A 12,722-nucleotide genomic window follows, 5' to 3' on the forward strand; every position below is an offset into this window, starting at 1 on the left:
CAACAATATTAATAGCAACAGCATTGCAGCTTAGTTGCTGACTATCTGTGACATCAGACAGTAAGTTTAATAGCAAGATCTAGGAGGCACTTGCATCAATCTTGTTATTTATTAATATCCACCATGTGCATTACTCTTGTATAATGTTTCCCAAAGTCTCTGATAACTCCCCAAAATTCAGCCAGTAACCAAACTAGCACAATGTAGTTTTGTGGTCAAGTTAGGTGTTGCAAATTCAACAACAAAATAATTGCAAAACAAAATAAATAGTCCGCTTTCCACATACGCTGTCACTTTGTGCTGTATGCAAGTCCTCTGACTGGATTTGAGTTTCTCCTCATTCTTTGGTCTTACAGCTTGCTTGCTTGTTTGTTTGTTAAGAATTTTGCATTTATATGTAGAATTATCTTCCAGTGCTATTGTCTCTTTCTTATGATTATCTTTTGTGATTCTTCTAATAATATTTTAATGATTGCTCCATCCATGTTAAATTAAGTTCTTTTTCGGGTTCTGTTCTATTTGGTTAATGCTTACATTGGTTTAGTATTGTATTTCTGTGTGTTAATTATGAAAAATGAAAACAAACAAGAGAAATGATAAATCTATTTATTTTGTTTTGCTTTTATGTCAACTGTATTATTCACAACCCCATAGCTATTTTTAGTAAAACAAGCTAGAAGTAAATACTCCTCCGGACTAAGAGCTGCAAAACTCTCATTGAAGTAAATATGTCATTGTTGATGGTTTATTATGTAAAAACCCACTGCTTTTATTGGGAGGCCAGACTGACACCAACATGCCTTACCATTCCAATGAGTATTTGCCCCTTTAGACTATTCCCTCCTAGTTGCTAGGAGGACATGGAGTAGGACGTACCAGTATACTGTACTTACAACACCTCTAGCTTCCCCCTCAGCTGCTCGCAGGTGGAAGATAGCCTTATTTCATCCACTACACCCACTGTTGCTTTCCATGAGAGGAGCCTCTATCCTTCCTCCTCCCAACTACAGAAGGTAAAGGATTTTTCCTCTTTCTCTCCTCTTTTCTTGTAGTTATAATGATTTCAGCTGCTACATGGCATCCTCTTCACACTCTGAACCACCTGCCCAGATAGTTATGGGGAGGGAGAGGATAAAGGACCTCCTAATAAGCTCCTTGGGGGTAAGAACTGTCTTATTGTTCTGTGTTTGTACAGCACCTTGCACAATGGGATCCTGGTCTATGACTGGGATTCCTAGGTAGGTGCTATGAATACAAAAAATACATGACAGCATTTTCAACAGCAGCAAGCTTGGATCCTGTGGCTTTGAGCACTGATTCCATATAGGGTTCCCCTTGTACCACGAGTCAGAGGAGCATAAATTCTTTTGTACTGTAATGCTGGGTTTTTATTAGTATGCAGTACACCTGTCAAACCGTAACGCAGGTGTCCCGCCCCAGTCAAACTCCCCACCTGACACTGTCCCCAGAGCATACTATGCTTGCCATCAGACTGTAACCGAATGTGAGCTCACCAGCCCCATCTAGTGTTCACATTAAATCATTTCGCTGCCCCGCCCCTCAAGGCAACTCCTAGCCTAACTTTAGTTCCTAAAAAAATATTAAGGTGCCACAAGTACTCCTTTTCTTTTTAAAAAATACTCAGTTCATTTCCCCCTCTTTTCCTAACCTTTCCTTAGGCCTGATTCCCCACATGGCCACACTAGTTTTACACCAATCTAACGCCTTGATTTCCAGCAGTGTAACATTGGTGTAACAGAGTGGAGAGTCACGCACAAGTCTAGCCTCCATTTTTTTAACTGTTACCTATTTTCACTTTTTATTTTCTTGTTTTATGCTTATTTCCCTTCTTTCATATTTTGGGCCACTTCTAACACTATGGTTTTTGTCTTGTTCAACTCCTACCTTTTTTATGTGGGTAGTTTTTTGTTCTGTTAGTAATTGATACCAACTTTTCCCCTATTTCCTTTAGCTCTTCATTTTTTTATTTTTTTTTAAGGAAAGACGTAACATCATCACCACTTTGTACAGCGGCGGGGCACAGGCAGTGGAGGAGTGCATTGTGCGTGTGATCTGCTCTCCCTGAAACACCCCCTCTATGCTGCTCATCCCGAGCTCGCGCTGGCACTGCTTTTACACCAGCTCAGCGCCACTGATCCCCCGCCCAATGGAGTAACGCCGCAGTGACACCCGAATTAGGCCGTTCCTTACACTCTCCCCGGGGCTAAGCGCCCGCTGACGCTATACGAGGCCGCAGAGGTGGGCGGGGAGGAGAAGGGGAAGCGGAACTGGGTTGCGCAGGGCCGGGCTTCCCGGAGAGGTTGAGCTGCGCCGGGTTTATTTTGCTTCCAAATTCAGGGCGGCTGCTGCTGCTGCTGCTGCTATGCGGTTTCGGGCCAAGATCGTGGACGTCGCCTGCCTGAACCACTTCACCCGTGAGCGGGCTGGGCTGGGCTGGGGGGCAGCGCTGCGCGGAGCCCCGGGGAGAAGGTCTGCAGCAGCGGGGTGGGAGGGAGCCCAGGGGGCGGGACGGGAGTCTGCCTGTGGGGAAAGGGGTAGGGTGAGCTGTGGCGGGGGCTGGGAGATGGAGTGGGGGGGAGATTACAAACCCTCATGCCCCCTGAGCTTTAAAATCTCGGGGAGATGTGCCGCCAGATCCCCTAGCCTCTCCCCAGGGAGCGATGCACCCCACAAAGAGTGACACGCGTGAGGAGGGGAAACCGGGGCTGCTTTGCAAGCACCCGAGCCTCATCTTTCTGGCTGCTGCTGCTGTCCTTGGCCATACAGTGCTTTATAGTCAGAGCAACTAACCTGGAGTCACTAGCTGGTTTAGAAGACAGATTTCAACGCCTGCTGCCAGGGGAGTGTAAAACCCGGTCCTTGCATAGCACATTGTATCCCAAAAGCCATTACTAAGAAAGGTGTCCCTGTCTTCACTTTACAAATGGGAAAACTGAGGCACAGAGCCCTGCAACAACTTGCCCAAGTTCTCAGAACAACTCAGTGGCAGATCTGGGAATATCTGTCCATCTGGGATATTTCCAGGGCATGTTGCACTGTAACATGTAGGCACAATTATACATAAATAAAATAAGAATAAAAAAATTACCATGGACCATTATTCTGTGTCTTGTTCCTGTGTTCCAAAGATTTTACTCTGTAATCATCCGCTTTTGTGTGTGTGTGTGTGTGTGTGTTTGTTTACTATTTGTGGTAATGGTAACACCCAGAACCCTAAACAAGTGGGCCTCTTACAGAGCAGTATACAGGCAAAAAATAAAGAAGATAACGCCTACCACAGATTTCTCACAGTTTAGATGTCAGACAGGATAGGAGATAGGTGACAAAGCAAAATAATTATGTGCAGCGTAGTTGTAGCTTTTTAGTTCCAGGATATTAGAGAGACAAGGTGGGTGAGGTGATATCTTTTATTGGACCAACTTCTGTTGTGAGAGAGACAAGCTTTTGAACCACAGAGCTCTTGTGTGGCTTGAAAGATTGTCTCTTTCACTAACAGAAGTTGGTCCAACAAAAGATATTACCTCACCCACCTTGTCTCTCCAAACAAAATAATGATGGGGGGGCGGAGGATTTAAACCAAAACAACAGAATTTAACAAAATATCAAAGTCTTGGGTTGCCACTTTCCATTGATTTATTTATTTTAATAATGTTCTTTCCTACTGAACTGCAAACCACAACCTTGCAAGCAAAGTTTTTTTTTGTCCTGTGCTAGAAGTTTTAGGAAGTCATTTAATTAAATTTTATCCTATAGGTGTGATCAATACAATTGCCAAACTAGCCAAGACATGCACTCTACGCCTTACAGTGGACAAACTTTACTTCATCCTTACTGATAAAGTGGCTAATGGAGGGGTCAGCATGTGGTGTGAGTTAAGTCAGGTACGTGCCATAGAAATAGGCTGATACTGCATAATTAACAGTATATGAAACATCTCTCAGTGCCTTTAAAACTAAGGTGGCTGTTCTAAAGGTTTAAAAGGGACATCAATGGTGTATAGACTTTTGCAGGAATGTATTTCACAGCCATCAAAAAAGCTAACAATGTGAGGAACCATTAGGAAAGGGATAGATAATAAGACAGAAAATACCATAATGCCACTATATAAGTCCATTGTATGCCCACATCTTGAATACTGTGTGCAGTTCTGGTTGTCCCAACTCAAAAAAAGATCTATTAGAATTGGAAAAAGTATAAAGAAGGGCAACAGAAATGATTAGTTTCAGGGTAGCAGCCGTGTTAGTCTGTATCCACAAAAAGAAAAGGAATACTTGTGGCACCTTAGAGACTAACAAATTTATTTGAGCATAAGCTTTCGTGAGCTACAGCATGCATGCATGAACAGTTCAAAACCGTCTACATACTGAGTGAATTACTTACTGTAAATCTCGATCTTTTTACCTGAGTCTTGAAGTACACATGTAAATACTCTTCTACTTCCTTCCTTTTTTGGCTCTTATTGTGATGTCAGTGCAAGGCTGTGCTAATACAGCCTTCATGCTGTTTGGGATAAGGGTGGTATTGGTTTCTTGATGTCACCTCTATTTACATGCGAGGAATTTGGAGGCTTAACAAGTCATGCAGCCTTTTCTCAGAGCAGGAGCCACTGCCATGCACTCTATGTCCGATCACAGTGAAATCATCAAAAGACTGTGAATCGGGTTTTAAAGATAATTAAATTCCAAATTCTTCGTATGTTCATAGATGTGGCATCAAGAAACCAGTACCTCCCTTATCCCAAACTGGCATGCATCCGATGAAGTGAGCTTACGCCCAAATAAATTTGTTTGCCTCTAAGGTGCCACAAGTACTCCTTTTCTTTTTGAGAAATGATTACGAGTATGGAACAGCTTCTGTATTAGGAGAGATTAAATAGACTGGGACTGTTCAACTTACACAATGTGCAAGCAACCTGTGAAACTTGTTGCCACGGGATGTTGTGAAGGCCTAAATCATAACTGGGTTCAAAACCGAATTTGATGAGTTCATGGAGGATAGGTCTGTCAATTGCTATTAGCCAAGATGATCAGGGACACAACCCCATGCTCTGGGATATCCCTACACCTCTGACTGCCAGATGGTGGGACTGGACGATAGGGGATGGATCAGTAGATAAATTGCCCTGTTCTGTTTATTCTCAATGAAGCACCTGTAACTTGGCCACTGTTGGTAAGCAGGATACTGAGCTAGATAGACCACTGGTCTGACCCACTGTGGCCCTCCTTATGTTCTTAATTTCACGCATAGAGAATGTGTCTTCATGTGGCTGAACTCTTCTGTTTCTAGGGTGACTTTCACATATATTTTCTCTCAGATTTTGTGTGTAGTTGCACAAGTGATAAGAATGTTTTAACCTCTCTGTTTACTAATGGGAGGTGGCATGTAAGAGACTGAAGTTAATAGGTTACGCATTGAATTTGCCACGGGGTCCGCACAGCTGGACCTTTATGGCTGCAGAGCCTGTTTTGTAACATACAGAACACACAGAGCAAAGGGGAGTTTCAACCTGTAGACAGTCGGTTCTGAATGTATGGTACAATGCTTTAATTCTGCTTACTGTGACTTGCCTTATTTTAAATTTAAACAGTTTTTCGTGTCATTCCTCCCCTCTGTTTTTTTTTTTTTAAAGGGGAATTTCTTTGATGAGTTCCAAATGGAAGGAGTAGCAGCAGAACACAATGAAATTTATTTGGAGCTGACACCCGAAAACCTATCAAGGGCTTTAAAAACAGCCCAGAATGCCAAGACGGTGAAAATCAAGTTGACTAACAAGCACTGCCCCTGTCTCACAGTAGCTGTGGAACTGGTAAGAGCAGAAATGCTTTTTAAGTGCCCTTGGGAACAATGTAGTAAACATTGTGCTGTTCCCTAAATCTAATAGCTGATTTTAAATTCATATATGTCCTTTCCTGGAATAGTCTGAAATGCTGCTGGGAAAAGAATCTAATTTAACTATATTGATAGGGGCATGCCTTCTTTTATGCTTGGAAAGCACCTAGGATAATGTGGGTGATACTAGCCAGGGAGGGAAAGGGAGAATAAAATATTACAGAATGAGTTACAACGAGGCAATGGCAAAAAAGTAAATGCTTTCATTCCTCTTTCCATCCAGTGGGCCAGGTTTTACCCTGACACATACCTCTTGCATTCCCATTGAAATCAGTAGATTACATAAGGTAAAATGGCAAAACTGTGGCTTTTTTAGTTTTGTTTTCTTTTAATTTAGATCTGCCCCCATTGAGGATTTTAATATTACATTATATTGCTGTAACACCATTCATTAGCAGATCCTAAGTTGTTTTACAAACATTAATTATTTTAGCCTTGCAAAATCTCTTTTAGGAAGGGAAGTATAATTATGCCCACTTTCTGACACAGAAAGCTTAAGTGTTTTGTCCGGGGTACATCAAAAATACCTAGCAGAGCCAGGATTAGAAACCTGGTCTCCCTGACTATTAATCCTGTTCCTTAACCACAAGAACTTTATTTTTCTCTCTCAAGCCCTCATTATCGACCAGTAGTCGCATTGTGACACACGACATTCCAGTGGGAGTTATTCCCAGAAGACTGTGGAATGATTTCCGAGAGCCCAGTGTACCAGACTTTGATGTAAGCAACGTTTTTTTAAAATCACTATTGAATGCACAGGATTGGGGTGAAACGCTATAAGCTGCGTATGTTGTTAAACTTTACTGTGTGTGTGTGTGTGTGTGTGTGTGTGTGTGTAATATATTATTATTACAAGCTTGAAAAGGTAGCCCAGTTATTGTCACTATGAGGTGTATAGATCGCAGATATTATTATAGATGTTTCTTTTTCTGGGTACAAGAAACCACATAACTTTTGGCAGAGCTATCATTAGATTGTGTTTTTTACTCTTCAGTAAGCAGGCCAAGTACATCATTTTATATGACTGTATTCTTTATAAGGTACATATCCTTTTGTCATGAGCTCTAGAGCTATGTAAGAAAAAGACCTCTGCTCTAAAGAGAATATATTTTGTATGTAGTTTCTGTCTATCTGCTCACCATGTCTACTACACTAGATGTACAAAACCTTTCATGAACAAGAGGAAACTAACAGAGTTTTGAATTTACGTGGCTTGGAAATAACTGGGATGAATTGTGTTCTGTTTCACCAATGTAGCTCCACAGTAACTCCACTGAATAATGAAGTTACTTTGAGTTTACTATGTGCAGAACTTCCCCCCCCCTTCAGCTCTAGATGTTCCTTGTTATAACAAAGCCCCTCCCCTCCTGAGTTCATAGGAATGCTTATCACTGAGGAACAGAAACTCTGATACATATTTTGAAAAGTTGTTTGGGCTAGACCTTCTGCTGTTGACATATAACACAGATTAGGAACATAAGGGGAAAAAAGTATATAATAATTGCTCCTTCTCAAGTGTTGTGAACTGCTAGGAGGGCAGCATGCTGTTCTGAATGAACCAATGATGTAATCTGGTAAGGGAAGTGTTCTGTTCCTTGGTAGTTAACTGATTTATTTCAAGTCTGTTGTACACCCCTTGCTGAATAAGCATTTGATAAATACAGAAGTAAAGGAAGACCAAGTGTCCCATCCCATTTATTTCACTTTGTGAAATATTATTTCATAGTGCTGTGTGTTTTATTTTTAAATGTAGTTGATGTGATTTTTGTAGGTCAGTATTTACTTACCAGTGCTGAAGACCATGAAAAGTGTTGTGGAAAGAATGAAAAATCTCAGCAATTGCATTGTAAGTTAAAATATCTCTCCTAATGCCTTGAAAAAAGGGGCCAATTGCATCCCTTACTTACATAAAGAATTTCCTTCTCACTTTGCGTAGTGCTCCCTTGTTAGATCTTGCAAGCTAAGCATGCTTGGGCCAGGTTAGTACTTGGATGTTCTTTGGAAGTTTCCCACACAAGTGCTGCGGTTCAGTGTTACTGTTGTTTTACAGGGCCTAAAAGTACACTGTGCGCTTCACAGTAGGTAGTACTTTTCCTTCTGAATCAGTACTGAACAGTTGCTTCAGTGTGATGTTAGAGAGAAGTGTGATGCCACAGATACTGTCTTGCAGATGAGATGTAAAATTGAGTTCCTACTTGGGTTGTCAGAGTAAACGGGTTAATGCTGACTAATTGATCAAATTACAACCTGAGCCCCTCATCCTGCAAATACTGATGCCTATGCTTAAATGTATGTAGCCTCGTTGATTTCAATGGGACTATTCACTGGCACAAAGCTAAACATATGTCTGTGTTTCCAGAATTGAGGGCTTAGGATTTACCTTTCGACCTGTCTAAGTTCTCTTAGCAGCATTTCAGCTATAAATTGCAATCTTCACTTCTTAACCGAAATGGTTGGCTAGCATTGCTGAGCGCTGTTAAAGGTCTGTCACATTCCATACTAGGAATAGCAGCATATCAGTGTTGGATGAAATGATCCTTGTATGTCCATTATTTTCCACTCAGGAATGTTGTGTGCCTTAAGTATTGTTTGTTTTTTAAAGTGCTTTGAAATCTTCGGAGGGAAAGTGCTCTAGAATTGCGTAACATTAGAAACAGTATTATTAGCAGAGTTTGCATTACAGAAAATTTTTAGTTCTATGGGATAACAAGAATTATTTTGAATACAGTGGTAGGAGCTCATAACTTCAGTCATTCAGACGATAGCTAGGGACAAAAATCACTGTTGAAAATTTTCTCATGTAGTCTTTCACTTTCAAAAGGATAAACATATCTAGAATTATCCTCTTTATAACTCTCTTGGGCAGAGTTATCTTTGTTTTGTCAGTAAAAGTGTGATCAGCATTGTGAGACAGGTCCATGCAATGACATACTTTTTTCAGAAGCTCTGTAAAGTTATAGTCGTCTAGCACCTTTTATCCCAAAGGGTCTCACGTTATATTGAAAATTCTAGTCCTGATAATACCCATATTAGAATAAATGGCCACACTCCATCTGCTTAAGTGGTGATGGATCAGTCCTTGAGTGCGCGGGATAGGAATCATTTCATTCGCTACTGACTTGCAGCCACCTTTCCCTTTCATTTTTCTAAGGTGGTATCTAGGAGCCAACACAACAGCTGTGACCTCTAAAAATACTGGAGAGTAAATGAATTTCTCTGCTACTACATAATGCCAGCTCCTCCCACCCTACCCTACCCCGCTTTTCTTTCTCTTCTCTCTAATCCCCATCAGATGTTAGTCATGGGAAAGATAGTTATTGGGTGAAACCTAAAGAAAACCCAAATCTAGACTAAAGTTTTAAAAAGCACTTAAATTCCATTTTTGAAAATGGGACTTAGGACCTTAGATTATGGCTCACTGAAAGTCTATTGGATTTAGGTCCTTCAGTGCCTAAGTCACTTTTGAAAATTAGATTTAAGCTCCTAAATCATGCAGGCACTTTTTGAAAAGTTTACCTCTTTTATTTTATCAGAATATAGTCAGGTTTGAGTTTTTTCTGACCACCCCTGCTAAGGAGTTCAGTTTTACATGATTTATCTCCTGCTGCATTGTCCCTTTGGACCGTAGCTGTTGCAGAGAGTGAGACACTGTGAAATAACTGCAAAGTTTTAGACCTGGCCTTGCAGACTAGGGGTCTGAACTCATGTCAGAAGCAAGGAGAGAGTTTGTGGAGAGTGTAGTATTATCAGTGTGATGTGCTCATGTTGGTCATGGTGCTTTTGAGGTAGGATGATGCAAACTGTATGAGTTGTACATTTAAATGTAATTTAATTATTTTCAGAGGGAAAATTTGATTGACAAATGACTTACTTGTATTGTAGGTGCTTGAAGCAAATTTAAACGGAGAAATGAACTTGAAAATAGAAACCGATTTAGTGTCTGTTACAACCCATTTTAAAGATCTTGGAAATCCTCCATGGGGTAAGTCTCCCGCTTTGCCCCATCCAGATGTCTGTTTTATCTTACTGCGTTGGTTTTGGTACTGGTAAACATAACTCTAAGGGCTGATCTTGTTAATACCTGGGGAAATTCATTCTTCAGAACGTTTTAACAATCAACATATAGTCAACAAATTTTAAATTCAAATAAAATGGATGTTGGCTTTTTTTTTTTTTTTTTCAGTTCTAGTTTTTGGAGCATTTGAGTTTTAATGAAAAGACTGCAGTTATTAATTGCGTAAGAGAAAAGGGATTTAAAATAACCCATGTACATATAAACTAGTGCATACTGACTAGAGCTGATATTCATCTTGTGAGTGTACTTTTGATACAAAGTCCTCTTTTATAACATTTTAGTATCCGAGGATGGTTCGCAAAATTCTACTCAAGACAGAGATCCGGAAAGCATGGCTGAGGCACGCATAGACATAAGGAAGCTCCTGCAGCTACTTGCTGGGCAACAAGTAAATCCCACAAAAGCCTTGTGCAGTAAGTTCAATGGCTCTGACTTCAAGAGAAACTTATTCAGACTGCCATTTTCAGCTTTTAGGTGGCCAGCCTGAGACATCATAAAAGGGCCTACTTTTCAGAAAGTGCTGAGAGCCCAACTTTTGCAATATCAGACCTTTGTAAAGTGTCTGAAATTGGCACCCAAAAATCACTAGTCATTTCTGAAAATTTAGTCACGTAAATTTAAGCTGTGAAAGTCATGCAGATGGTGTGCCATTGGAAAGTCCAATCCTGCCCCATGGCACAATTCTCAAATCTCTAGAAAATAATGTAGGTATTCTGGCTACTCTTTCTTTTCTCAAGTGGTTTCCCATTGTGTTCAAGGCTGTTTTTCTTAATCTGTTTAAGTGTATGATGTATGCTATCAATGTACACCGTCACTGTTCTTATATGTTGAGACCTAAATGTGTATTACAGCCACAGGCAGATAGAAATGGGGTGTAGGATTTTGTATCACATTCAATACAAGTTCAGACCCTGCTGAGAGGAGAATCCTGGATCACCGCTGCATTATGTTGAAGCGGGCTTTTCCTCTGAAGATGACAGAGCTTCTGCCTCTCCTATATAGAAGTTTCACTGTGTTATGTATTTGTGCCAGCCTTCCAACTAGCTTTTTGGTGTCTCTTTTACAGATATTGTAAGCAAAAGGATTGTTCACTTCATTTTGCTTCATGAGGAGGTTTCCCTTCAGTACTTCATTCCAGCACTTGCATGAATACTCTTCTACAGCTCAGCAGTTCTACCATCTGAGGCCTTCTCTACAAAGAGTGAAACAAGCATAAAGAGTGGGGATTTTGTGCATTGATGGGCTGTTGGTCTATAACATTTAAATAAGTTGTTATATATTTTATATTTATAGAATTATTGTAAGAACTTGATTCCCAAGAATATTATATTTTTGTGCTGATTATATATTGGATTAAAGTGAAAGTATACGGAAAGCTGGTCTTTCTAGTGTCCTGGGCAGGGAAATTGTAGAAGCTCATCCATGGTGCTGTTCACTCCACTCAGTAACTAAGCAAGTAGGTGAGTGAAGATGCTGTAACATGAATGTCTCTTCAGCGTGTCATAAGGCATAAACAGAAGTTCAGCTCAAAGTTCTTCGGGTTTCTTTAGATGAGGCTGCAACGTAGGCACATCAAAGAGAGCTTCTTGGGGGATCAGGGTAAAGACGGTGAAATAAATTCCCCTAGGAATTAAGGACCATCACAAGCCTCACCACCTTCCACTCCATGGGCAAGGTGCATTTCTTTGATCTTGCCTTTTACTATAAACATAGCTGTGTGTATATAAAAATTGCAAAAGATAATGGACACACTTCTGCTGGGGAGGAGAAGAGAACAAATGAGACAGATGCTGCTCAGATGGCTTAATGGACTCCCAGAAGGTCCTTAGATGAGTGCAGTATAAGAGTCTATATAGAATGTTTGTTTATATTTGGATTGTTTCAGCTGCTGAGCTGTAAGAGTAGGCGGTGCAGTGCTATTTGAGGCCTTAGTGAGCAGGGGTATCAGTACTTACGCTTACTTTTATATTCATGCCGACTGTTAACATGGGTTATTTTCAACTAAGAGTCTCTCCAAAAACATCTTGTCCCTGTTCATGAAAAATAGCTCTCTTTTGCCCTAAAAAACTGATGACAGGGCATTTGGGGTTTCAGATAATACATTGGGATGACTTTACCTTCTGTTGCCAAAAACTCAGCTTGTCAATGAGCTGAGGCAAGACTGGAGAAGCTGTGTCCTGTTTACAACAAGAGAGGTAGCCAGAATGCCAAGGGCTTTGAACACCAGAGCCTTTCAGGTTTCAGAGTAGTAGCCATGTTCGTCTGTATCTGCAAAAAGTTCAGGAGTACTTGTGGCACCTTAGAGACTAACAAATTTGAGCATAAATTTGTTAGTCTCTAAGGTGCCACAAGTATTCCTGTTCTTTTTGCAGAGCCTTTCAATGAGACATTGGGTTAACAACTGGGATCAGCTGGTCTACAGTACTGGCTGCATTTGAACATTTTGTGTTGGCCATTATCACCCAGAGTTTGGGCTGCTTCAGCTGCCCCTGAGACAGGGTGACTAACACCACAACATGTGGGTGTTCAGTGGAACTGCAAATTGCCCCTCTGGCCTGCAGTGGAAGGTACCTCCACACTCCTGAGGTCAATAGACCAGGACAGTGCTGTGCCTACAGGCAGAAGGAGGTGTTAATTAACATGCCACTTCTAGCACCCAAGGCTTTTAATTTAATTTAATTTTTTTGGCCTTGGATGTGGCAGCCAGATAGCTGGGTTCTTTCCAGAACTCATTTGT

General features: G+C 40.9%; 1 protein-coding gene across 3 annotated transcripts; it reads left to right on the forward strand.

Moving 5' to 3' along the window:
• Window positions 1-2,214: 2,214 nt before the first annotated feature.
• Window positions 2,215-11,377, forward strand: HUS1 (HUS1 checkpoint clamp component). 3 transcript variants are annotated; one of them, XM_074943233.1, is made up of 8 exons: window positions 2,239-2,435; window positions 3,775-3,902; window positions 5,651-5,827; window positions 6,523-6,630; window positions 7,682-7,756; window positions 9,793-9,892; window positions 10,267-10,398; window positions 11,052-11,375. In XM_074943233.1, exons 1-8 carry the CDS (start codon window positions 2,384-2,386, stop codon window positions 11,132-11,134), a joined length of 855 nt encoding a protein of 284 aa, XP_074799334.1. In that variant the 5' UTR covers window positions 2,239-2,383; the 3' UTR covers window positions 11,135-11,375. The 3 variants fall into 3 exon arrangements, with proteins under 3 accessions (XP_074799335.1, XP_074799334.1, XP_074799336.1); XM_074943235.1 differs by having other exon boundaries at window positions 2,357-2,490; XM_074943234.1 differs by lacking the exon at window positions 7,682-7,756 and having other exon boundaries at window positions 2,215-2,435; window positions 11,052-11,377.
• The last annotated feature ends 1,345 nt before the right edge of the window (window positions 11,378-12,722 follow it).

This window comes from Natator depressus, chromosome 2 (genome assembly GCF_965152275.1).
Source record: "Natator depressus isolate rNatDep1 chromosome 2, rNatDep2.hap1, whole genome shotgun sequence".
NCBI lineage: Eukaryota > Metazoa > Chordata > Testudines > Cheloniidae > Natator > Natator depressus.

Excerpts from the sequence above, each read along its gene's own strand:
- HUS1 (XM_074943233.1), top strand. The coding sequence starts at position 2,384 with ATGCGGTTTCGGGCCAAGATCGTGGACGTCGCCTGCCTGAACCACTTC. Across the intron at positions 3,903-5,650 it reads TGTGGTGTGAGTTAAGTCAG|GGGAATTTCTTTGATGAGTT; the intron begins GTACGTGCCATA and ends TTTTTTTTAAAG. Across the intron at positions 7,757-9,792 it reads AAAATCTCAGCAATTGCATT|GTGCTTGAAGCAAATTTAAA; the intron begins GTAAGTTAAAAT and ends CTTGTATTGTAG.